The sequence below is a fragment of the Carassius gibelio genome, chromosome A12 (genome assembly GCF_023724105.1).
Source record: "Carassius gibelio isolate Cgi1373 ecotype wild population from Czech Republic chromosome A12, carGib1.2-hapl.c, whole genome shotgun sequence".
NCBI lineage: Eukaryota > Metazoa > Chordata > Actinopteri > Cypriniformes > Cyprinidae > Carassius > Carassius gibelio.
Window position 1 is genome coordinate 6,323,747 of NC_068382.1, and position 25,409 is coordinate 6,349,155.

At 36.6% G+C, this 25,409-nt stretch overlaps 2 protein-coding genes across 2 annotated transcripts in view; both read left to right on the forward strand.

Moving 5' to 3' along the window:
• Nucleotides 1-12,943, forward strand: part of LOC128025002 (coiled-coil domain-containing protein 6) — a 19,594-nt gene extending 6,651 nt beyond the window's left edge. The window contains exons 6-9 of the mRNA XM_052610943.1: nt 3,788-3,944; nt 4,969-5,069; nt 6,667-6,788; nt 10,843-12,943. Coding sequence (XP_052466903.1) covers nt 3,788-3,944; nt 4,969-5,069; nt 6,667-6,788; nt 10,843-11,013 — 551 coding nt within the window. The 3' untranslated portion in view covers nt 11,014-12,943. The remainder of the gene's footprint in view (nt 1-3,787; nt 3,945-4,968; nt 5,070-6,666; nt 6,789-10,842) is intronic.
• Nucleotides 12,944-14,124: 1,181 nt separating this feature from the next.
• On the forward strand, nt 14,125-24,251 carry LOC128025000 (monocarboxylate transporter 9-like). The gene is made up of 6 exons (XM_052610942.1): nt 14,125-14,357; nt 14,926-15,145; nt 17,267-17,410; nt 19,120-19,215; nt 19,816-20,652; nt 22,671-24,251. Exons 2-6 carry the CDS (start codon nt 14,941-14,943, stop codon nt 22,853-22,855), a joined length of 1,467 nt encoding a protein of 488 aa, XP_052466902.1. The 5' UTR covers nt 14,125-14,357; nt 14,926-14,940; the 3' UTR covers nt 22,856-24,251.
• The last annotated feature ends 1,158 nt before the right edge of the window (nt 24,252-25,409 follow it).

Sequence of the window (25,409 nt, forward strand, 5' to 3'; positions counted from 1 at the left end):
AGTATTAGGTTTATTTAGGTTGCTGTCTCTTAAAGACCTCATGCACAAATCTGTTACACACAAGTTTTATTCTCTCAACTGTTAACATTCACTTAATATCCTCTATACCACTGCTGTTCAGTATAAATCGACTATTTACATGAATACTCATCAAGACGGGCATCTTTTAATTCTCAAAAGACATTTTTGTATGCATTTGGCCATTAAAGCGCAAAGGCATGCATTCTCAGATGTATCTCTATGTGCGCACACATTGGATGTGAGGCATCTCACAGAATGGTTCTCTCAGTCACAGCACACAAGTACTGAATTGAGCACTTGAATGCAGTGTTGCCAACTTGTCGACTTTTTGGCTAGATTTAATATATTTTCAGAGCCCTTTAGTGACTTTTTTTTTGTATTAAATTTGAAAAATTATTTTGACTGTTTATTCTTGTCATGCACTTATACAGGTGCTGGTCATATAATTAGAATATCATCAAAAAGTTGATTTATTTCACTAATTCAATTTAAAAAGTGAAACTTGTATTATATTCATTCATTACACACAAACTGATATATTTCAAATGTTTATTTATTTTAATTTTGATGATTATAACTGACAACTAAGGAAAATCCCTAATTCAATATCTCAGAAAATTAGAATATTGTGAAAAGGTTAAATATTGAAGACACCTGGTGCCACACTCTAATCAGGGAATTAACTCAAAAGTCTCTTAGTCTAGTTCTGTAGGCTACACAATCATGGGGAAGACTGCTGACTTGACAGTAGTCCAAAAGACGACCATTGACACCTTGCACAAGGAGGGCAAGACACAAAAGGTCATTGCAAAAAAGGCTGGCTGTTCACAGAGCTCTGTGTCCAAGCACATTAATAGAGAGGCGAAGAGAAGGAAAAGATGTGGTAGAAAAAGTGTACAAGCAATAGGAATAACCGCACCCTGGAGAGGATTGTGAAAAAAAACCCATTCAAAAATGTGGAGGAGATTCACAAGCAGTGGACTGCACCTGGAGTCAGTGCTTCAAGATCCACTATGCATAGACGTATGCAAGACATGGGTTTTAGCTGTCTATGGGGTATTGTGAAGAGGAAGATGCAATATGCCAGACCTAAAAATGCAGAAGAGCTGAAGGCCACTATCAGAGCAACCTGGGCTCTCATAACACCTGAGCAGTGCCACAGACTGATCGACTCCATGCCACGCCACATTGCTGCAGTAATTCAGGCAAAAGGAGCCTGACTAAGTATTGATTGCTGTAGATGTTCATACTTTCTAAAAATCCTTTCTTTTTATTGGTCTTAAGTAATATTATAATTTTCTGAGATAATGAATTTGGGATTTTCCTTAGTTCCAGTTATAATCATCAAACTTAAAAGAAATAAACATTTGCAATATATCAGTCTGTGGGCCCTATAATACACCCGGCGTAATGCGATGCAAGGCACAGCGCAAGTGTGTTTGCTAGTTTCAGTACGGCAATCTATGCATTTTCCCATCCAGCACCGCGTCGTTTAATTAGCAAATGCATTTGTGCACCCATGGGCGTGATGGTCTTAAAAAGAGGTGTGTTCAGGCGCATTGCTATTTTAAAGAGCTGAAAATACACTGCACCATAGACCCACTCAAACCTGGTCTAAAGTCTGGTGCAATGTTTTTTCTTTATTTAAAGAGCGTGTTAGTATAGGCGGGTCCGCAACGCGTGTACACGCTGCTTATTAAACACAGGAACACACAGCAGCACACAAACATGCCAAATATAAAAAATTTAACGATTGCAATGCATAAGAATCTTTAGTAGGCTAATTAAATTTATGGATAGTCATCGCATGTATCAGAATTAGGCTCTATTTGCTCGGCTCGCACACGAGTAGCTTCGTTTCATCTCGGAGACGCGTTCTGTCTTTGCGCTTGCCAAATTACGTCGTGTAAATAGCAAAACTGTCATTGCACGAGTGCAACTGGCTCTTAAAGGGAATGGAAGATCAGACTCTGATTGGTTTATTGCACGTTACTCCCAAAAAACACCCATTACTCATTAAGAGAATATGGTCAACCCGTTAATACCATGCGCCTGGGCGCGCCAACCGTTTTTCAGTTGTTAAAATAGCAAAAGTGGATTTGGACACGCCCTGAGTGCACCTGCGCTGTGCGCTTTACACTTTATGTTTAGATCATTAAAATAGGGCCCTGTGTGTAATGAATGCATATAATATACAAGTTTTCACTTTAGTTTGACTGAATTAGTGAAATAAATCATTTTTGATGATATTCTTATTATATGACCAGCGCCTGTATTAATACATATACTTATATTAAAACAGTTTGTGAGCATTGATTAAGGGGAATAACAGCTTAACAGCTTTGAAGTGCCGACATTTTGCAGAACGCAAATACGACGTGCTGACGGAATTAATATGTTAATGATCCAGTTAAATGTTCCCCACTTATGCTTATGCAAACAAAAGTGCAACATCCTTATATTTATTTGTTACCCCTCCATCCTAGTACATCCCTGCATCTTTTTCAATCCTATCCCATTATCATTTATAGCACAATTGTTTATACACTTATTTATTTGGCTACAATTTTTTTTTTTTTTTTTTGTGTGTCTGTGTGTTGGTGTCTCTGTGTACTGGAAGCTTGTCACTAAAACAAATTCCTTGTATGCGCAAACATACTTGGCAATAAAGCTCTTTCTGATTCTGATTCTGATGATGCATGATGTTATTTAGCGAAATTAAGATACTTTTCAAGCAAGGTTTAGCTACTATCCATTTTAAATAGTTGGCAACACTGCTTGAATGTTTAAAATTGTAAGACTCAAAAGCACTTGCAAATGTTACATCCCTTTATCTGTCGTGATCGTCTTTCAAGTTGAAATATTTGAGGGAATTTCCAGTAAAACCTCATCGTTTTCAACAAGAAAAACGCAATCCTTGGAGACATTTAAGTTTACCTGTACATGGTTAATAAATGGTTTATTATTGTTATCTAAAACTAAAACCATAAACATTTTCGTTACGTGAAAAGCTTTTTATATTTCAGCTAGCTGTCAAGGCAGCATTTATTGTTTTAATTTAGTTTAACTTGAAATAAAAATGTATAAAAACTATATTGACGAATTTTAAAAACAAACTAATAAAAATTAGAAAAAAACACAACTAAATGACCAAAGCCTAAATTAAAACCAAAATGGAAAATATAAAAATAAAAGCTAATTTGATAACACTTTGCTATGTTCCGTTAGTTAATGTATTAACTAACATTAACAATCAATGAACAATACATTACAGTATTTATTCATCTTTATTAATGTTAATGAAAATGCAGTTGATTATTGTTAGTTCATTTTAGTTAACAGTGCATTAGCTAATGTTAACAAATACAACTTTTGATTATAATAATGCATTAGTAAATGTTGAAATAAACTAAGATTAATAAATGCTGTAGAAGTATTGTTCATTCTTAGTTTGTTAATTTAAGCAGTTAACTAACATTAACTAATTAACCTTATTTTAAAGGGTTATCACTAATTTAGAATATTAATAAAAAAAACTATAATAGTTTTTCTTTTGCTGGTAAGATTGTTGTAAACTAACAACATATGCTTTGATGCAGCAAGTGATTTCATCAACAGGTCCAAAACTTTCTCACACGGTCACATGCTTTTTGTCATGGTGACCTTATTTGGTCGTCTCATGGTAGTGCACGTGAACAAAGGCACTGTTACCGTGTGACTTTACCATAAAGATAAGCTCTGCTCATTGCAGTGTATTTGTTCATAGATACAGAGAAGAGGGCTCAGTACATAGAAGAAGAGCGCCACATGAGGGAGGAGAACATCCGCCTGCAGAGGAAGCTCCAGAGGGAGGTGGAGCATAGGGAGGCCCTGTGCCGGCAGCTCTCTGAGAGCGAGTCCAGTTTGGAGATGGATGATGAGAGGTATCCACAGCCCAAACATCACATGTAATACTAGGGCACTGCAATATGTATTGTCTATGACAGTGATTCTCAACCACGTTCCTGGAGTCCCCCAAAAACCACACATTTTGCATATCACCTAATCAAACACACCTGATTTAACTCATCAGCTGAGACTCCAAGACCTGAAATGGGAGGTTTCAAACAAAGGACACATTCAAAATTAGCATTTTTGTGGTTGCTTTAGGAATGTGATTGAGAACCACGGGTCTTTGATAATATCATATTTGCTGGAAACTTGTTGAGTATGTCACTCTCTTGAAAAAAAAAAAAAAACCACAAATGCATGCCTTCACGGCATGATGTTGGTTAGTTGAATCTTTTTTGTATTACCACAAAATTCAGTACATGGGGACAAAAAAGCTTTTGTACATGTTTTTGACTTTTATTTCTAAATTATGAATATGACACGAGCAAGTGTGCTGTTTTTATTGAATATCTGCATGATTGCAAATATGATTATGGATTTTTTTACAACAGATCAATAAACATAAATTAAATATTGTGAGTTACATTTTAGATTTAATATTGTCTGTTTTTGCTCTATTTGGGCAACAAAAATTGATTCAAACAAAGCCACAATGGAACCTTTGTGCATCTCCAAGCGACTTTTTTTTTTTATCTGATTTTTTAACATTTTAATTAATGATTAAGTTATCTAGTCATAAAACAGTTTTATCACAATTTAAAGTATTATTTTAAAAATATTAACCTAGCATTTATTCAGTTATAATTGCAGTGTAAATAAAGCTAAATGCTGCTTTAGATGTAGCTTCTGTTTGAAAAACTACTACATTTGTCTATATAGTTTATTGATTAAAGATGCATACATTAGAGAGAAGAAAAATGCCCTGGGAATCATTTGGCAATTATTGCTCTGTAATGAAGTTAATTGTGTTAAATTGTGTAAAATTATCGTTAGAAAATCCCAGAACAGTCACCCACTGCTTCACTTAAATGGGTTTATTTGACTTTTGTTATGCAGGTACTTCAATGAGATGTCCGCTCAAGGCCTACGTCCCCGTACCGTATCCAGTCCCATTCCCTACAGCCCATCCCCATCCTCCAGCAGACCCATCTCACCAGGTACACCATGTTTACTTGAAAACATATTTTAGGCATGGTTCACTGAAAAGAACAGTTCGGTCCACTACACACGGTTCGGCACACGCTGGGACCGCGGTTCAACTTAAATCTGACAAAGCATTTGTAATATCATCTGTAATATGGTTTGTTATAAATAGCATGTAAAAAAAAAAAAAACAGGGTTCAGTTTATAAATGTTTCTGTTAATGCATGTGCATTCTGGCTTCCCAGACATTACAATAACAAAAATGCGCAAACCTGCGCCTCAGAATGCGTGCAAATATAAGCTCTCTCTGAAGTATTGTTTAAATTGACAAAAACTCACTTTTTATTGTTTGTATCTTTACTCTATTGTATTTTTGTGCTGTTGCTTGTAGTTGGATAGAATAATCTTTTTTTTTTTTTTTTGAAAGTATAGTTTTTCCATAAACATAGCACATACCGAACTGTACCGAAACCATGACTCTAAAACCATGAAACAAACCAGTATGTGAAAAAGTATTTTATGCATCTTTCCCGAAGAACTTGATAATTTTAGCTTGCTATTGAAAATTGGTGCCAGTTTCTATTGTGGTATTTGGTAGTAATGAAAACGATGCACCTGTTATGTACTCCAACATCATGAGAGAACATAAGTAATGAAGTAAAAAACAATTTTTCAATTCTTCATAAACTGATTCAGAGTTGGTAAACTTTAGTTGAATCAGATTCAGTCCACACATGTCTTCAGGAGCAGGTCTGGCCAACTTTTCTTGACAGAATCATTCAACATAATAAATCCACAAGCACATAGATCTTTAGAAGATTTCTTTAGAAGTGCACTGCCCGTCTAGGCAGGCTTTTTGATGTTATGGGTGTTCTGATGACAAAACATTTGGCTTAACAATAGGCAGCTACAACCACAACCTCATTTTGACTGAAATCTAAGCATGTATCCTTTAATGAAAATGTCTCGTCTAAGACTGCAGAACGGTTTTAAAGGAAATTGCTATAAATATATTAGTAAAGGATTTGTTCACTTCAAAATGGAAGTTCAATCATCATTTACTCCTGTTTTTCCAACCCTGCTAAAAATCTGTGAGACATACAAGGTGAATTTTGCCCTGGCTAAATTTTTTAACATAATGAAAGTGAATGAGGACTGGATATGTCAAGCTCCAAAGTTACAAAAAGCTTCAATAAAAGTATCATAAAAGTGCTTAATATGACTGTCCACTGAAGTTATTTGATAAATGTTTGCCAATTGTTACTTCAAGGCTGTGTTGTTATTCATAGACTGTCTATGTGTAATGTATATTCATTCGATATGTATGGCAGATGGCAGATTTAAGAAAACAATTGTTCTTTTAGATCAGATATTTTCAATGGATTAATCCAAATTGCAAAACTGATCTCAATTATTTATTCACTAGTGTTAATTTTTAGTTAACTCGCTGACTTGACACAATGGAGATAAATGGCTTGAATTTCTATTCTCACAAATCTCCTCCTTTATCGTTGTTAAATGGGAACTGGCACCCAGTAGATTATTACTGTATAATAATGAACCTCAAGGAATTTGCTAAAGCCTTGCTGACTTTGTTCCCTGGTTTTGCAGGGTTGTCATATGCGAGTCACACAATGGGCTTCACCCCGCCATCTACACTGACCAGAGCAGGCATGTCCTTCTACAACACACCCGGCCTACATGTCCACGCAGGAGCCTCACACAGCATTGCAGTGAGTTCTGTCTGATGTTTTCCTTTGTCTCGCTCTCAAGTCTATCAACCTAGTGTGTGGGTGCTATACTTGTGCAAGTCTGGTTTACCTAACGTGGCTGTATGTAAACTCATGCGTTCACATCAAAACTAACATCACGTCACACTAATAAATAAAAAAATGGTGCGGTGAAATGTTTTAATTTGAACAAACAACTGGTAATGCATCTGTTAAGACAGTCACGGATATATGCATACCGTCAATGTGACCGTTTTTTTGTTCTTCCAAACGCTTTTCACTTTTGCCCTACAAAGAAAACTCATCAACCAATAAGATGTGGGATTTTGGTCACATGCCCCGAGTCACAGCTGTTACATTAATGTACATTTTGGTGGCTCATGAACACAGTATTTTGCTAAGTGACCGTCATTATCAGTGGAGTTATTGGAAACGAATGAGCTGACAGCTGCTAAACAAACTATTACAGAAAATGTGAATGAATGCAAAACCCCGCCTTCTAAAGTGTGAACCCAGTAATCAACCAATACATACTGGAGAAATGACAAGCGGAATGGGAAGAATCTCAAAATAACAAACTTTTTAAAATAAATTCTGTTGTAGGAACAAGATTTATTCTTTTAAATCCAGGCATGACCAAGATGTGTATAGAAGGTGTCGTATTGGACATGGGCCTAGAATAACTTTTTAAAAAAATTTAACCGCTTAAAGGTCCCATGAAGTGCCTTGAAACACGCAGCATTGTTCTATGTGGTGAAGTAATTTGTAATAAAACAGGAAGAGAGGGCAGGACATATCTAGCAGCCCTGCCCCCTTTTTAAAATAGGCAATAGCATTTTGTTTATATCTGCTCGGGCCAGAGCCGTTGAGCTGATCTGTAAAGTCGCATTTGATAGCCACAGTCTAAAAGATTACCTCCTAGATTCAATATGAAACTCTTAGTGAAACTAAATAGTGGTCATAATCATGCTGAAGCTGCGTAGTTTTTAATACATGCCAACTTGCGCATATGATCTGCTCTGTGCGATCGCGTCTCTGGACTGAAACCAGACCTTATTTGCACCAATCAAGAGCTTATTTACACTGTCTGAATCATTCCATGTGGCCTACATTGTGCACTATGAGCCATTCACTATACAGGAAATATTAAAAACTGTGAACAAGTGACCGATCTCAGCCGCAGCTTCAGTGTCTATTTATAATGCAGGGGGGCGGGCACTTCGGATTCTATAGAGCATTTGATTGGTCAGAAGATTTGATGAGAAGATGAAGTACAAAGTGACGTCAAAAAAAATTTTTTAAGCAGTTTTGGATGAAGTGACGAACCGCAAGCTTTGAATGCTAATATCTTGTAAATGTGAATTTTGTCACTGTTTAGGAGCGCACAGTGCCTTATAGATAACCTTAAGTCTAACAAATTGATAATAACACCCAAAAAACTTTAATTTGGATTTCATGGAGGCCATTTTACCTTAAGCAGCTTATCCGGAAGAATCACATTCCTGATAAGTATCACTTAGGCTACGTTCACACTGCAGGCTGAAACGACCCAATTCTGGGTTTTTTTGCCCCTATGCGACCTATATCTGATCTTTTCATGACAGTCTGAACTACACAGATGCGATCTTTTCTAATGTGACCAAGGCCACTTGGGTATGTGGTCCTGAATCCGACAGGCCAGATGTATACGACCCGTACGTCATTGATATGCTACAAACATCATAATTCTGCGTTGAAGTAGGCGGGAACGAGAAGAGCCACTCACATCAGTATCCCACCACTCGACTCCACACCCACACGTTTCTCTGTACCAGTTAACACTGCTAGTTTACCGTTAGCTAACGTACTTCCGCAAACAACGAGTGACGTCGTTCACCATTGAGTACTCTTCTGCGCATGCGGGTCACTTCTGGGTCATTTCACGTTCACACAGGAGATCACAAAAGGTCGCATTTAATCGGAAATGTGAACGGCCTTGCAAAAAAAATCGCATTAAAAAAAAATCGGAATTGAGCATTAAGTCCTGCAGTGTGAACGTAGCCTTACTGTCGGAGAACGAATTTGCAGTCTGAACAGACAAATAGCATGTGAACAATTTTTGTGACGAACATAAGCATCGATATGAACGGGCCTTAAAGTTGCAGTCACTTTTACGTTGTTTGGAGAAATTTTGTGAGCAATATTCAGTCATTTTAAGAATCGGTAACCATCAGGAGTTTTAAGAGATGGCAAAAAAGTTCCACACAATGATTTTGCTTGTCTTCAAATTTGCCACATGCACCTACAGAAAGCTGCTTGATTTGAAAATGACTTAAATATGAGCTGTACTTTATGCATCACAACAGTATTGACACTTGTCAATGATACCTTTTTGACCACCAAGTTTTGCATTCATTTTAACAATGTGACTGCACCTTAACAGTTCTTTCAGGACAGCTTTCTGTAATTTTCTGCAGAGTAAGCTGAGTAATTAGCAGTTTCCATGTCTGCTTAGTCTTTACTTTATCTTCTTGTGATGTGTTTATTATGTGCGAAAGGTCATTTGGATTATATTTCAAACGTTAACCAGCCTATGTTTCCACTGAGATGATGTAACTGACTGTTTCACTGCATGGCCTGCCCACAAAACAACCATAGCTCATCATGGCCAAGTTTTAAGAGTTTTGAGCAAGTATTTTAACATCAAAGTCACTTCAATTCATCAAGCTGCTTTTGATGGAAAGTTCAGAAGTTAATTTAATTTTAATATACATGTATACACAGGTGCAAAATTTTTGGAGTAATTGACGCCACCCATGAATCAACATAAAAACTGCCAAATTTTCCTTGTATTATCACATCATATAATCATTGCTTAAATGTGTTTATTGTTCCTGCTTTAATATTTACTGCATGACATTTTATAACTGTACATTTCTGCCACATACTGCAGATATTAAACATTCCACTCTCCTAATTGTAATGTAGAAATATTTATTTTCTGTGAAGCTGCTTTGAAACTACATGTATCGTGAAAAGCACTATACAATTAAATGTGAATTGAATTATTTGATCAAAATTTAAAGTTGTAAATGTTGTAATAATAAAAAATATATATAATTTCATTGTAATAGAGCTGTTATTTTATTTGAAAATTACAATTCCTGAATTTTCAGCATCATTACTCCTGTCTTCAGTGTCACATGATCCTTCAGAAATCATTCTAATCTGCTGATTTGGTGCTCAATTACCTTATTTTTCAGACTATAAGTCGCACCTGAGTATAAGTCGCTTCAGTCCAAAAATACGTCATGATGAGTAAAAAAACATATATAAGTTGCATTTATTTAGAACCAAGAACCAAGAGAAAACATTACTGTCTCCAGCCACGAGAGGGCGCTCTATGTCTTCAGGGTAGACTACAGGATCATTGAGCAGCATCTCTGGCAGCATAGAGCGCCCTCTCCCGGCTGTAGACAGTAATATTTTCTATTGGTTAATTTCTCTTGGTTCATTTCAAATTAATTTTGATAAATAAGTCGCACCTGACTATAAGTTGCAGGACCAGCCAAACTATTAAAAAAAGTGTGACTTTTAGTCCGGAAAATATGGTATGTCTTTTTATTATCAGTGGTGAAGACTGTTTTTGCTGCCTAATATTTCTTTGTAGATCAGGTGACATTTCTTGTGTATCAAATCTCTGAAGGATCATGTGACACTGAGAGCTGAAGTAATGGTTGCTAAAAATGTTCACTGTATTACTTTTTTTTTTTTTTTGTCAAAAAAAAATTGTCAAATTATAAAATCTTCAAAAAACTAAAAATGTAATTATTCCAAACTTTTAACCCCCAATGTAAGGATAAAATAAAGGGCACTCAATTCAAAAATAATTATTTTAAAACAAGTGAGCAGGTAATATAATGTGACCTGAGCTACTGTGCAGCATGACACAGGAACTGTACTTGCATGCCAAATGGTTATAAATAGGCTAATGTAAAACTTCAGCTCTTTTAAACATCCGTTTTGTCATATTAAATGACATTTTATAAATGATTTATTGTCCTTTCTCTTCCCACAGAGACCCTCCCCAAGAAGAAGCAACAGTCCAGACAAATTCAAGCGGCCCACACCCCCTCCTTCTCCCAACACGCAGCCGGGCGTCCATCCCCCTCCTCCCCCTCCACCCGCCGTGCATCCAACATCATCCCAGGCAGCTCCACTGCAGCCGCAGCAGTCCTTGCAGCCATAGATCAGGGACTTGAAACAGAGCTGCTTCACTGTAATATTCCTAATCCTCTCCAGCTCTAAAACCATTCATCTGTGTTGTGCTCATAGTTCTGTTTGGAAGTGTTTTTTTGTGTCCACTAAAGATGATGTGTGAGGTGAAGGCATTTCCAGCTCGGAGGAAATGAACCTCTCTTCAGTGAATTAGCAAGTACTTACTGCTTTGGCATCAGTGTGTGTCAAGCGATCTGCGCCCATAGTGATCTCTTAGAAAAATACTATTAAGGAAATTATGCGGCCATATATTTTTCATAGTTGAATATTTTTCTAGTGTTAAGACACTTTAAAAGTGTCATCCAGAGTGAACCAGCCAGACATTATAGAGAGCCACAGGTGAATAGTGGTCAAAGCAGCTAATGGCCTTTTAAGGATAAAATTGCGGCCCAATATCACTTTTGAATTCTTGGTTAATAATTCATAGGATAGTGTCTCAGTACGGAATAAAACAAAATGAAGCAAAATGCTTTGGGTAGTTTCTCCATAAACACATTTGGAAAGCAAGACAGCAAAATACTTTGCATTAGTGATAAGTCTCCCAAAGAAGTGACCAGGTCAAATTGCATACTAAAATCTGAAAAGAATTTTATATATATATAGAGAGAGTGAAATATGACCTGGACAGTAAGTGACACCCTGTCAAGTGATTTTTATATTTTTTTGTTTTATTTTAATTTTTTGCAGTGTTCACTTGAGACCTGTGGTAGATGACTTGGTGTTTTGTGGCTGCTGCAGATGCAATGCATTGTTGGCATCTGCCAGACTTTAATGTTCCTGGTTGGTTCTAAAAGCTTTTTATAATTTAGCAAGACACTTAAGACATTAAATGGCGCAGATCAGAAAATACACGTGTATGTGTAAAGGGGTGTTCTTGTTTTTTTTTTTTTTATTACAAACACACCTGCAGCTCTTTTCTGCTAAACAGTGTCTGGTACCACTGTGATATTTTTTGTTTTTCTTAAGAATATACTGACTTATAAAAATTAGTTTCAGTTTGAAAATAATTAAAGTGTGTAAAATAGACTTTTGTATGCTTTGCAAAAAATGCAAATAGGGGTCCCTTTTGTAAAATGTTTGCGAGTTCATCTTCATGTCACTGGTAAGCTTTAGTTTTCAACTATATACAGGATTCTCTCAGAGTTACCAAATAAATCAGAAATTGATTTGGTGCATCTGAATATGACGAACAACAGAAAACAAGGAAGCGCTTCTTATGTACTGTGAACGGCTATCATTTCCTGCAGATCAAAGTAAACAAGTGATTCATTTCCTGGTACTAACCAGCTGGATTTCAGTTAAATTGTGATAGGTTAGCTGTAGCCAGATGAACACTAGGCCGTTTTGTCGAACAATATCCCATGAAAAGATCACTGAGTCTAGCTGCAGCATGACATCAGATCTTTTCATATTTACTACAGTGTCTATAAAGTCTTTTCTTTTCATCTTTTTAATTGTTCACCATGTATTCTTTGAGAGCACAATTCATTAGGTTGAGCAGAAGAACCTGGAATATATTGTTTCACTTTTGTTTACCTTTTTACTGTGATCATTGTAAATACTCATGTCTCTGTATAGAAAAAGATTTCAGTTGTACCAAAGCTACATTTCGTCCTTTTCAGCTCCACCCAGCTTTTAAGACTAATGAATGTACGTTTGCTCGTTTTACTGCTATCATTAACAGATGGGACACCTTTGAGCCTTAACTCACTGCGGCATTACTAAATGTAAGCATCCTCTAGCTTTTCCTACATTATATCAAGGCCTTAATATGTGGTTGATGTTACTCAGTGGTTAGATTGCTCCATTTTAATCAGGTGCAAGATATGCATTGCATCATTTGTAAAGCAAGAACATGCTACATTATGTAATGGTTATTAAAATGATGATGATTATCATAACTGAAGATCTCGAATTGATGTAAAAACTCATGACTCTGCACTGAACTTTGAGTATTTCTTTCCTTTATGAAGCTAAAGCACTTTTTACGTCACTCTGGATAAAAGCATCTGCTAATTGCCTTAAATATAAAAGCTTTGACGTGATTGAATCGCATTGCAACTGTACCAACAATTACACTGTTTCACCATGTTAAAAAAAGTAAAATTGATGTATTCTTAAAATATTTGAGAAATCTTATGAAACATTAGAGATTTGTTGTGGTAGTACTGTTGAGAAACCTTCCTGGCTGCTTTTGGTCTTGTGATATATTTTTTTTTTTCTTCTTCTTGTTCCCACGATCTGTTGTATTGAGCTTTATCTTTGCAGTGCATTCCCGTTCAAAAAGACCTTGCTTTGATACTGTGAGAAAGTTAGCACACCAGCAATGTGAGTGTCTGTCCCTTCGGCAGAATCTCAAGGCCCTGATTTGTTGAAGATGGATGATTTAAAATGTGCATTTTAAAGTTTTATGTTTATTTGTATGATCACAAAGGGATAGTAAAGAGCTGGAAACTGAGAATAGCTTGATCTTTTAATCTATGCATGAGAAATGCAACAATTGAGGGGATATATGTATATTTTATATATGTGGATGTGATATATATATATATATATATAATTTTGATGCAATGACAAACATTCTAAATAGACCAGAAAAATATCAAGTGTAGACTAAGTTCCCTTTGAGAAGTGAAAGGAGACAGATGATCCGGTAACACGTGTCACTGCTGTATTGTCATCAATCCGGTTTGGACTGGAACTGCAGCGCACATACATGGGCAAAGAGAGATGCACGTGGCATGTGTTTACAACGCAATTTACAGTAAGAAAATTTACATAAAAGCAGTCAAGTTAACAAATGCTATAAACGCAGTCTACATACATTGTCCATGTCACACACAACTACCCAGCATGAAAACTATCCATCGGCTAAACTGAGCGGATGGTTTCTTTATATATAGATTAATGGCATTTAGATTTTAAACACTTACTAAAAGTCAAAAGTGTTGACGGGAAATGATCGATGTTGGGTTGACGCTGCAGGAAGGCTGTGTTCATAGTCGGTGAATCAAAAGCAAGTTAAGAGCATCGAAATGTGAAGCTGTGCCAGCGAGAACAGCTTCAAACCGGTTTAAACGCTTGGCAACAAAAGCCGGAGCTCGTGCAGATCACATCGCACAATGATGTAGGACAGACCGGGATGTTTCAGCTCATCCGCGATCATTCATATAGCATCGGAGTGGTCATCTCGCATTATTACACAATGATGAGACATTTACAATCATAACGCAGGATTGTCCAAAGAGCCAGTTCAACATCCTGGACTAAATTTACCACCGAAATCATCATCATCATTTCCCGGTCGGTGGAGAGGTAAGACATCTTAGTGAGATGTTAATTTGCTTTAATATAATATTATGTAATAAAGGGTTTTTCACAAATATGTCTTTAAACGAAACGTAAGTCTTTGTTTTTTTATTAGACAGTTTAAATTCTAAAGTTGTGTAAAACTATGGAGACAACATGCAGAATATAAGCCAGTAGGAAGCAGGCTGTTTGAGTGGGGTTCGGGAGCGCGCACGGTTGCTGTTGTGCGCTCTCCGCTATCGTGCGTCAGTGTGCGCTGCTTTGGTTACGCGCGTTCTTCACATTCTGACGGCGGCGTTACTCCTTAGGCAAGAAAGTCAGGATGGGGTAGAAATGCAAAATACTTCCTTCTCAGAATAAAATAGGAGCGAATTCTTAAAAAAGAAAAAATATGTTTTGAATGTTAAACAGTTGTTTTCAATGCAACTGAATGGAGACTTGCTGAGCACCAAAAAGGACATAAAAAGTATAATAAATGTGAACCATTGTGCAATATGTATTTTTGCGTTGTTAATACAATATTAAAGAAATTTAATTGTAACGGAATATCAAGCTATAATGTTTTTCTCTACAGGAGCCCAGTGTAAACATGAGCACCTGGAGCACTAAGCAAGCCCCGGACGGTGGATGGGGTTGGGCCATTGTGGTTGCCTCTTTCATGGCTCAGCTCCTGGCCTATGGTTCCCCCCAGTCAGTGGGGGTGCTCTACCCAGAATGGCTGAACACCTTCCAGGATGGCAAAGGCATGACAGCATTGGTCGGCTCTCTCGTGTCAGGGGTCGGTCTCATTGCTAGTAAGTTTTCTACAGATGCATTATGCTTAATAAATCCACTCTTCATAAACATGCTTTCCATTGCATTTCCTCCTTTTTTTTCTGGTAACTATACTATGGTAAACATAAACCAAGAACACAATTAACCACAATGAATGTCAAAACTGGAACAGAAACATTTTTCACTCGGAAACTGCTTGTACATTTCACAGTTAATTGCAAAGAAATGGCAAGTATCACGCTGAATTTAACATAACATTTGGAAGTAGAAAGATAGTATTTTCTTATAGAATACAGGTGCTGGTCATTTAATTAGAATATCATCAAAAAGTTTATTTCATTAATTCCATTCAAAAAGTGAAACGTATATATTATATTCATTCATTACACACAGACTAAACAGACAGTTTTTTTCTTTTAATTTTGATGATTATAACTGACAACTAAGGAAAATCCCAAATTCAGTAACTCAGAAAATTAGAATATTGTGAAAAGGTTCAATATTGAAGACACCTGGTGCCACACTCTAATCAGGGAATTAACTCAAAACACCTGCAAAGGCCTTTAAATGGTCTCTGTCTAGTTCTGTAGGCTACACAATCATGGGGAAGACTGCTAAATTGACGGTTGTCCAAAAGACGACAATTGACACCTTGCACAAGGAGGGCAAGATACAAAAAGTCATTGCAAAAGAGGCTGGCTGTTCACAGAGCTCTTTGTCCAAGCACATTAATAGAGAGGCGAAGGCAAGGAAGAAGATGTGGTAGAAAAAAGTTAACAAGCAATAGGAATAACCGCACCCTGGAGAGGATTGTGAAACAAAACCCATTCAAAAAATGTGGGGGAGATTCACAAAGAGTGGACTGCAGCTGGAGTCAGTGCTTCAAGAACCAATACGCATAGACGTATGCAAGACATGGGTTTCAGCTGTTGCTTTCCTTGTGTCAAGCCAATCTTGAACAACAGAAAACATCAGTAGCGTCTCGCCTGGGCTAAAGACAAAAAGGACTGGACTGCTGCTGAGTGGTCCAAAGTTATGTTCTCTGATGAAAGTAAATTTTGGCAAATCAGGGTCCCCGAGTCTGGAGGAAGAGAGAAGATGCACACAATCCATGTTGCTTGAGGTCCAGTGTAAAGTTTCCACAGTCAGTGATGGTTTGCGGTGCCATGTCATCTGCTGGTGTTGGTCCACTGTGTTTTCTGAGGTCCAAGGTCAACGCAGCCGTATACCAGGAAGTTTTAGAGCACTTCATGCCTCTGCTGACCAACTTTATGGAGATGCAGATTTCATTTTCCAACTTAGCACCTGCACAGAGTTCCAAAGCTACAAGTACCTGGTTTAAGGACCATGGTATCCCTGTTCTCAACTGACCAGCAAACTCGCCTGACCTTGTGGAGAGGAAGATGCAATATGCCAGACCCAACAATGCAGAAGAGCTGAAGGCCACTATCTCATAACACCTGAGCAGTGCCACAGACTGATCCACTCCATGCCACGCCACATTGCTGCAGTTATTCAGGCAAAAGGAGCCTGACTAAGTATTGATTGCTGTACATGCTCATACTTTTCATGTTCAGACTTTTCATACTTCATTGGTCTTATAAGTATTATTCAAATTTTCTGAGATACTGAATTTGGGATTTTCCTTAGTTGTAAGTTATAATCATCAAAATTAAAAGAAATAAACATCTGTGTTTAATGGATGACTATAATATACGAGTTTCACTTTCTGAATGGAATTAGTGAAATAAATCAACTTTTTGATGATATTCTAATTATATGACCAGCACCTGTACATACATGCATTTTGTTTTTTATTTTATTGTAGTTCTATTGCTTGTTTCCTCCATGTCAGTCATAAAAGAAAATGTTTCTAATGGTTTAGTTATAAGACTCGACCTTGTTTTTCATTATGAAACTCATTTGTCATTATTAAATGAAGAACAGCGTGTCAAATCATTAGGGGTATAATTGTGGCTAATGATTTTCTGTTTGTGTCAGTGGGGTATTTGACGTCATGTCCTGTGTTTTCAGAAGTCAATCAAACTCTGCACTATTCTATGCCTCGGCTTACATTGATTTGAATTCTATTTTGAGGTAAGCATTCTCTAACAGGATGATGCTCTGGTCCTTTCGCACAGGTCCCATCTGCAGTGCCTGTGTTGTGAATTTCGGGGCCAGACCCGTGACCATCTTTAGTGGGGTCATGGTCTCCGGAGGACTTATGCTTAGTGCTTTTGCACCCAATGTTCAGTTTCTCATATTTTCCTATGGGATTGTTGTTGGTGAGTATCTCACATGTCCTCCTAGAAAGATTACCTATTTTAATTTGGGTCACTGCGCCACTGCAGTCTAAATGCTGGTTAATTTATGTTTTTTTTTTTTTTTAAAGGCTTATGGCTGATAAAATATTTAGAAATTGTTTATGAATAGGGTATTGGCACTGATTTTTAAAACGAATACAATCTAAATTATTTGCATGTCTAATAACCAATATGCATAATTAACATTTAAATAATATTTTATTTAATTAAATGTTTTTTTCCCAAATCTGTTTACATTGATTATATTTGATTATATGATTAGGGCAAATGTTTTATGAGTACAGGTGCATCTAAAAAAAGACATTTTTATTTTTGGATTTTTATTCAAAAAAGCAAACTTTCTTATTTCTAGATTTATTGCACACAAATATTTCAAGAGATTTTCTTTTAATTCTGATGGTTTTGACTTTCAGAAAATTGGCCATCATGAAAGTGGCATGGAGGCGATCAGCCTATGGCACTGCTTAGGCATTATTGAAGCCCAAGTTGCTTTAGCGGCCTTCATCTCCCCTCTATTGTTTGTTAGATGTTACTTATCTTCTTCCTCACAATAACCCAATGATTCTCTGTGAGGTTCAGGTCAGGTGAGTTGGCCGGCCAATCAAGCACAACAATATCATTTTTATCAAACGACTTGGAAGTGGTTTTGGCACTGTGGGCAGGTGCTAAAGTCCTGCTGCAAAATGAAATCAGCATCTCCATGAAGCTTGTCAGAAGATGGAAGCATAAAGTGTTCTTTTGGACTTGATAAAAGCACAATGGACCAACACCAGCAGACGCCACGCACCCCATATCATCAATGACTTCAGAAACGTCACACTGGACTTCAAGCAGCTTGGATTCTGGGATTCTCCAGACCTTGATTTCCAAATGAAATCCTAAATGTATTTTCATCTGAAAAGAGGACTGTGGACCACTGAGCAACAGTCCAGTTCTTTTTCTCCTTAGCCCAGGTGAAATGCTTCTGACATTTTTTTCTGGTTCAGAAGTGGCTTGGGTCTAGGAATGTGACAGCTGTAGCTCTTTTCCTGAAGACGTCTGAGTATGGTGACTCTTGATGCGCTGACTCCGGCTTCAGTCCACTCCTTGTGAAGCTCTCCCAAGTTCTTGAGTTGGCTTTTTCTGAGAATCTTCCCAAGGCTGTGATCATCCCTGTTGCTTGTGTACCTTTTCCTACCACGCTTGTTTCTTCAAGTCAAATTTCTATAAATATATTTTGTTACAGCACTCTGTGAACAACCAGCCCTTTCAGCAATGACCTTCTGTGGCTTCCCCTCCTTGTGGAGGGTGTTGATGATTGCCTTCTGGACAATTGCCAAGTCAGTAGTCTTTCCCATAATTGTGGTTGCATGTTCTAAACAAGCCCAAGAGGTACCCAGTATACTGAAAATTAATCAAACTAATCAAGCTCAAAATGGAATGTTCAAATCTTTTGAGATACTGAATTTTTATTTTTCCAAAACTGTAAGTCCTAACCATCAGAATTAAAAAAGAAAACTGTTGAAATATTTCAGTTTGTGTGCAATGAGTCTAGAATATAAGAAAGTTTGCTTCTTTTATTAAATTACAAAAATAAAGTAATTTTCTATGATATAAAAAGAATTTGATATGCACCTGTAGGTGAACCTTTTTTTCTGACTGTTCTTTATCTTGACACTTTTATTATACAGGATTAGGCTGTGGACTTGTTTATGCTGCTACTGTAACCATCACATGCCAGTATTTTGACAAGAGACGCGGTCTTGCTCTTGGCATTGTTACAACGGGTAAATATATGATGTCTGGACCTATGTTTGGACATGATGGACTGAATTTATGATTCTGACATGTTACAAAAAATAATAATTTAGATGAAAAGCATTATTTATGTATGTATGTATGAATGAATGAATGAATACAGTAAATGATTTGGATCAACTTGGGAAGTGTGTAGCATATGTGGACTATAATATTGTTTAAAAGCAAGTAAAAAAACAACAACAGCTTATTTGTCAGGAAAAAAACAATTGTATAAATATATATATATATATATATATACATATATACATATATATATATATATATATATATATATATATATATGTACATATATATATATGTACATATACAATTTTTTTATATGTATGTAATTATTTAAATGGATGCCCTACTTAAGTCATATTAGGTCAGTAACATTTATTGAAAATGATCAAATAGTGATATTTCTAATATTAAAAAAATGCGATTAAGACTTATAATGAGTGATTTGGTAATCACACTAAGCCATATGACAATTGTGGTTTTATTTTTCTTGATCGTGCAATCCTACAGCTAATAACATTGATAATACCCAATCTTGATAACACTTAACCGTCTCATTTTTTCAGGGACAAGTATTGGAGGTTTTCTCTACGCTACTGTACAGAACGAGCTCATTGCACTCTTTGGACTCGACGGTTGCCTTTTGCTTATTGGCTGTTTTTCGCTAAACATCATCGCCTGTGCTGGACTTATGAGACCCCTGCACCTGCCGGCCTACTACCTGAAACAAAGAGCAGCGCTGGCCGAGAAGGCAGAGGAGAAGGTTCTGGAAATGACCCCTGTTGTGGAGGACCCAATCAAGAAAAATCAGTCCGTCAACATACTAATCACAGGGGAGACGAAAGACCCTCCACCGTATGAGAAGAGCCTCATGAGTTACGTGGAGTTGATGCGGCTCGTGAAGAAGAAGCAGAAGGAGTACTCTGAATACTTGCACTCGACGGCGGAGCTGCTTCAGAACAGGGTCTTCTTGGCCACGTGCATGTCTTTGTTCGCATATTGCTTGGGAGCTTACACTCCCCTTCTCTTCCTGGAGGATTTGGCCCAGAGCGAGGGTCTGATCAGCGGCATCAGCATCATCCCGCTGGTCTCCATCATGTCCATTGCTGCTGGAGTGGGGAAGCTGCTGCTGGGTGTCATGATGGACATCCGCTGGATGAACAGCATCTTTCTGTACGCCTTTACCCTGCTGGGAACAGGGGTGGCTCTTCTCATAATCCCTGTTACCAGGAATTACGCTGGGCTGCAGGTCATCTCAGCACTGCTGGGTTTCTTTTCTGGAAACTGGTCTGTCATACCTTATATTACTACTAAGGTTGTGGGAATGGATCGTCTGACTGAGGCATTTGGGATCTTGATGTTCTTCGGTGGATTTAGTATAATGCTCGGACCACCAGTGGCAGGTAATATTTTGACCTGTTGTTGATTTCAGATCTGTTAGATTTGGGCTTAGATACAAGTGTTTAAAATTCACTTCATTAGTTTGAAATTAATTAGTACAGAATAGAATAGAGGTTGGCAAAAAGTATTTTAAAAATCAGATTCCTTTCAATTAATCAATTCATTTAAATTGATGACACAAACACCAGGATGTTGAATTGTAATTTATTTTGACTTTGACATAAATTAGACCTTTTTAGGACATCATGTGTTTTTCCCAGTATTGTTAACTAAAACTAAATCCATAAAAAAATCATTTAAAAAAATAATTTATTTGAAATAAAATAAATATTAACTTGTAAAAAAAATAAACATAATTTATTTCAGCTAGTTTCCAAGGCAACATTTCAAATTTATGTTTCGTTTAAAACACTAAAATAAACTAAATCTAATAAATAACATTTATTCAAAATTACATAGTCATAATAAAAATAATAATAATAAAAATTTAATTAAAATTAAAATTGAAAGCAGAAAATATAACAATAAAATCTAATTCAAAGTCTTAACCGAACCTACAATAGTATAGAAATGACAATAAAATAACTAATTAATTAATTAAGTTTGTGTGTGTGTGTGTGTGTGTGTGTGTATTTCTATAGGCATGTCAATGGTGTGGCCTTTTTGAGTTTTTTCTGAAATACATAAAAAAAAAAACTGTTGTGTCAGAATCTTTTGAAATATTTAATACATTTAAAGAGTTAAATGTAAAATAGTATAATCGTTTTTATGCTCTAAAGACGTTAAAAGCTAGATTGTTAAAAGATGGCATTTTTCAATGACCCGGGGGACATTTCAAACATGAATTGTAATAAAAATATGGAATGCATATAAACTACATTTACTTAATTTTTTTGTTTGTATTTAATTCCATTTAATGTTACTTCTATAAATTCTAATTCAAATGCATGTAATGTGTATATACAAATAATATAATAATATAATATTATAATGTATATATACATCCTGTTTGCTACAGTATATCAATTTGAATTCAGGAATTGAATTCAAAGTAAAATTGCATTCTCACTTAAAGGGTTAGTTCACCCAAAAATTATGTCATAAATAACTCACCCTCATGTCGTTCCAAACCCGTGAGACCTTCGTTTATCTTCAGAACACAGTTATTTTAGATTTAGTCCGAGAGCTCTCAGTCCCTCCATTGAAGCTGTGTGCACGGTATACTGTCCATGTCCAGAAAGGTAAGAAAAACATCTTCAAAGTAGTCCATGTGACATCAGGGTCAGTTAGAATTTTTTTTAAGAATCGAAAAATACATTTGGGTCCAAAAATAGCAAAAACTACGACTTTATTCAGCATTGTCTTCTCTTCAAGTCAATCTTTTGTTCATTACTGTCTCGGCTCGGTGTTCATCTTCAGTTCTATCTTCACAGCAGTTCAGTCAGTGTACTGTTTGAGTAAATGAATTACTCCGGGATATTGGTTTGTTTGAACTCAGAGGGAGTGTCAGCCACATAAAAAAATTTAAAAGCTTAAGTCATTTGTGGATTAATGCTTATTGGAGACGCGAACCATTTCAAACGATTCAGTTCGATTTGGTGAACTGATTCAAGAAGATCCGGTTACATCGAATGATTCATTCGTGAACCGGATATCATTGAACTGTTGTGTTTTGAACTCTCTCACAACAGACCGGAAGAGAAGACAATGCTGAATAAAGTCGTAGGTTTTGCTATTTTTGGACCCAAATGTATTTTCAATGCTTCAAAAAATTCTAACTGACTCTCAGACTAAATCTAAAATATCTTAAACTGTGTTCCGAAGATGAACGGAGGTCTCACAGGTTTGGACTGACATGAGGGTGAGTTATTAATGACATAATTTAGATTTTTGGATGAACTAACCCTTTAAGTTTTTAATGTGCAGAGAGAATTGTATGGATTCCGAATGTTTACCTGCGGAGTGACATACAGTACAGTTTAGTAAGTGACTCTACCATTTGTTTTGTTTCTCTCTCCAGGCTGGATTTATGACTGGATGCACTCTTATGACCTGGCGTTCTACTTCAGCGGGAGTTTCGTGCTGCTGGGAGGAGCTGGCCTTTTCCTTGCTGCCTTGTGCTGTCAGAACAAGAACCAGGATGAAGCTCACATGCCAGACACTGAATGCATTAATGACTATGACAAAGTGGCAACGGTTGCCTGAAGCACGACTACAAGATTAAATGCTGTTCAGCGGATAAATTCTCACCCCGTAATTACAAATAACTGAAATGTACTTTACATCAGTGTTTTGTACTCTTTTTACACTGAAGAATTCTAGCAAATGGTTAAAAGGACAGTCTTTTAACCATTTGCTAGAATTCTTCAGTGTAAAAAGGCTTGTCATTTGTGGCGATGGTGGAGTCCTCATTGCCATGTGTCACCAGTCTCATAGAAACAATGTTTTCAAAAGTTTTATGAGATGGCTGTATTTTTTATTTGTGTGTGTGTGTGTGTGTGTGTGTGGACGTGCAAGACATTACACTGCAACGCTACACTGCAAATAAATATCATTTTTGTACTGGTTAACTGACTGGCTGATAATGACTTGTGTTGTACCAAAGTTTTGGTTGTTGTTGGTTTATTTATTGTATTTGAGTCTGTAAATGCTGTTCATAAGGATCAGGCAGACAACAAGCGAACTGTCCTTGTAAGTTTATGCCTTGTTTTCTATGCCTTATAAATTTTTTTTGATTTTCTTAGTGATACAGACTGTAGTGTGTAGTTGATTCAAAACTAAATGCTATAAAGAAATATGTATCAGTTAATTTGCTGTCAAGATATTTTGTATTGCAGTTTAGCTATCCTTTAATTTCTTTGTGTATTTTTCAAATACCAGCTTAAACCGACTGTTTTACACATTTTGCTATAGACGAAGTTTGTTCGTTTCACATTTCAACCTTTGCAAGGCATTGTTACTTGAAATAAGTTTTTATTATTATATATTTTTATATGAATTAATACTCAACAGTGAAGGTGGAATGGGACACTTTAAAACACAAGTCTGCACTCCTTCCATCTCTGTTTAAAATCCATCAAAGGAATGTTTATGGTTATGGCACCTTTAGGTATAGTGGACCTTTGATCCTGCCATTATTATTTATGTCTCTTTTATTGTTTTATTTGCGTTTTTATTATTAAAGTTTCACTGGGATAAATGTTTATTTGCTGCTTATTTTATAGCCAGTATAATTTTGAAAACAGTACTCATGGTCTGCTGATGCGAAATGCAAACAAAGCCAGACTTCACTGTATAGATTTATACTGAGTTTCATTAGACTGCCATGATGTGAGGTGGCCTTGTGGTCTCCATGGATACAGTAACTATAGTGAGTGCAATCAGAGCTCTATTTATGCAGTCACCAGTGTCTGTTTACCTGCAGAGTTTGATAAAGGTTATACAGGAACACCTCTCATAATATATATGTGTATATATATATATTACTTCTATTACTTCTATAATACATTTGTGGTATACATTTTTGGCAATTTAGCCAATTGTGATTCTGAAATGAAAACTGCTTAGGCCTACCTAATTAAAATTGTATCATTCTCACAAATGGCTGCCCACTGCCCCGGGTGTGTGTGTGTGTGGTCTCAACTCACTGCTGTGTGTTTGTATGCACTTGTTTGAGTAAAGAATATTAGGCTAAATCGTGTGCCCGATTTACCAATTTGTTCCATCAATGTACTAAAACGTGCACATGATTACGATTGCATTCACTCGACTTATAAATTGTGCGCACAATTTACTAATTAGTTCCCTCGATTTGCTAAATCGTGCGCATGATTTAGCAAATCGAGGGAACACAATAGTAAATTGAGGGAACACAATAGTAATCATGTGCACATTTTAGTCGAGCGGCAACCTCCCGCTCTCTCTCGTGAAGCCAACAATATAATGTATGAATGCCAACAATATGATGTAATACATCAACTGGCCGCTTGAGGCTGGCTGCAAAAGGGAGTCAATCCCATAGACTCCCCATATTAAAATGCCCAACTTTACAGCAGAAAAAAAACATGTTTACATCCTGGTGCAAAAATTATTTTGGTCTATATAGCTTATTGTGCCCATCATGACAACTGTGAGGGGGGTGAATTTTTTTAGAACTCATCCGTTTAAATTATATTAAGCCTTAAAGTTCTGCAAAATGAAGGCTGTGCCCACTTGATTGACAGGTGTATTGCTGCTGTTGACACTGGCGTCGCACTAGGTGGGAGTGGTTTCAACAACCAGCTCCCACCTTTTTGGAGACTGCAAGACAGGGGCGTAACTTGAAGTGGGCATAACTTGACGAAAGAGGCGTAACTTGAAGTTGTCCAAATCACACAGGACCACAAGAGATGTCAAAACAAGATTTTGTCGGGCTGCGTTCGAAACCGCATACCCTTTAATTAGGCACTTGATTATAATAAGAACTAATTTAAAGAGCGATAAAAGAGTACATACTCTACAGCCCGAATGCGTATATGTGTATGAAGCATTAATGTGATTCAAGCAGGGTTAAGATTAAGCCAGGATCAGGCCATAGCTCAATTAGTCTTGTCTGTGAATCCGGAGGGTAGCGTCTTTACACCTTTTGCTTATATGTTGCTGACTTTACACCTTATTTTTAATAGATTATTAACTCCAAAATCAATACCACTGTATGAAAATAACTTGTACTCTTAAATTTAAATAATTATTTCGTGAAAAAATATATTCTCACCATTGT

Excerpts from the sequence above, each read along its gene's own strand:
- LOC128025000 (XM_052610942.1), top strand. The coding sequence starts at position 14,941 with ATGAGCACCTGGAGCACTAAGCAAGCCCCGGACGGTGGATGGGGTTGG. Across the intron at positions 17,411-19,119 it reads TTCCTATGGGATTGTTGTTG|GATTAGGCTGTGGACTTGTT; the intron begins GTGAGTATCTCA and ends TTTATTATACAG. Across the intron at positions 20,653-22,670 it reads GCTCGGACCACCAGTGGCAG|GCTGGATTTATGACTGGATG; the intron begins GTAATATTTTGA and ends TTCTCTCTCCAG.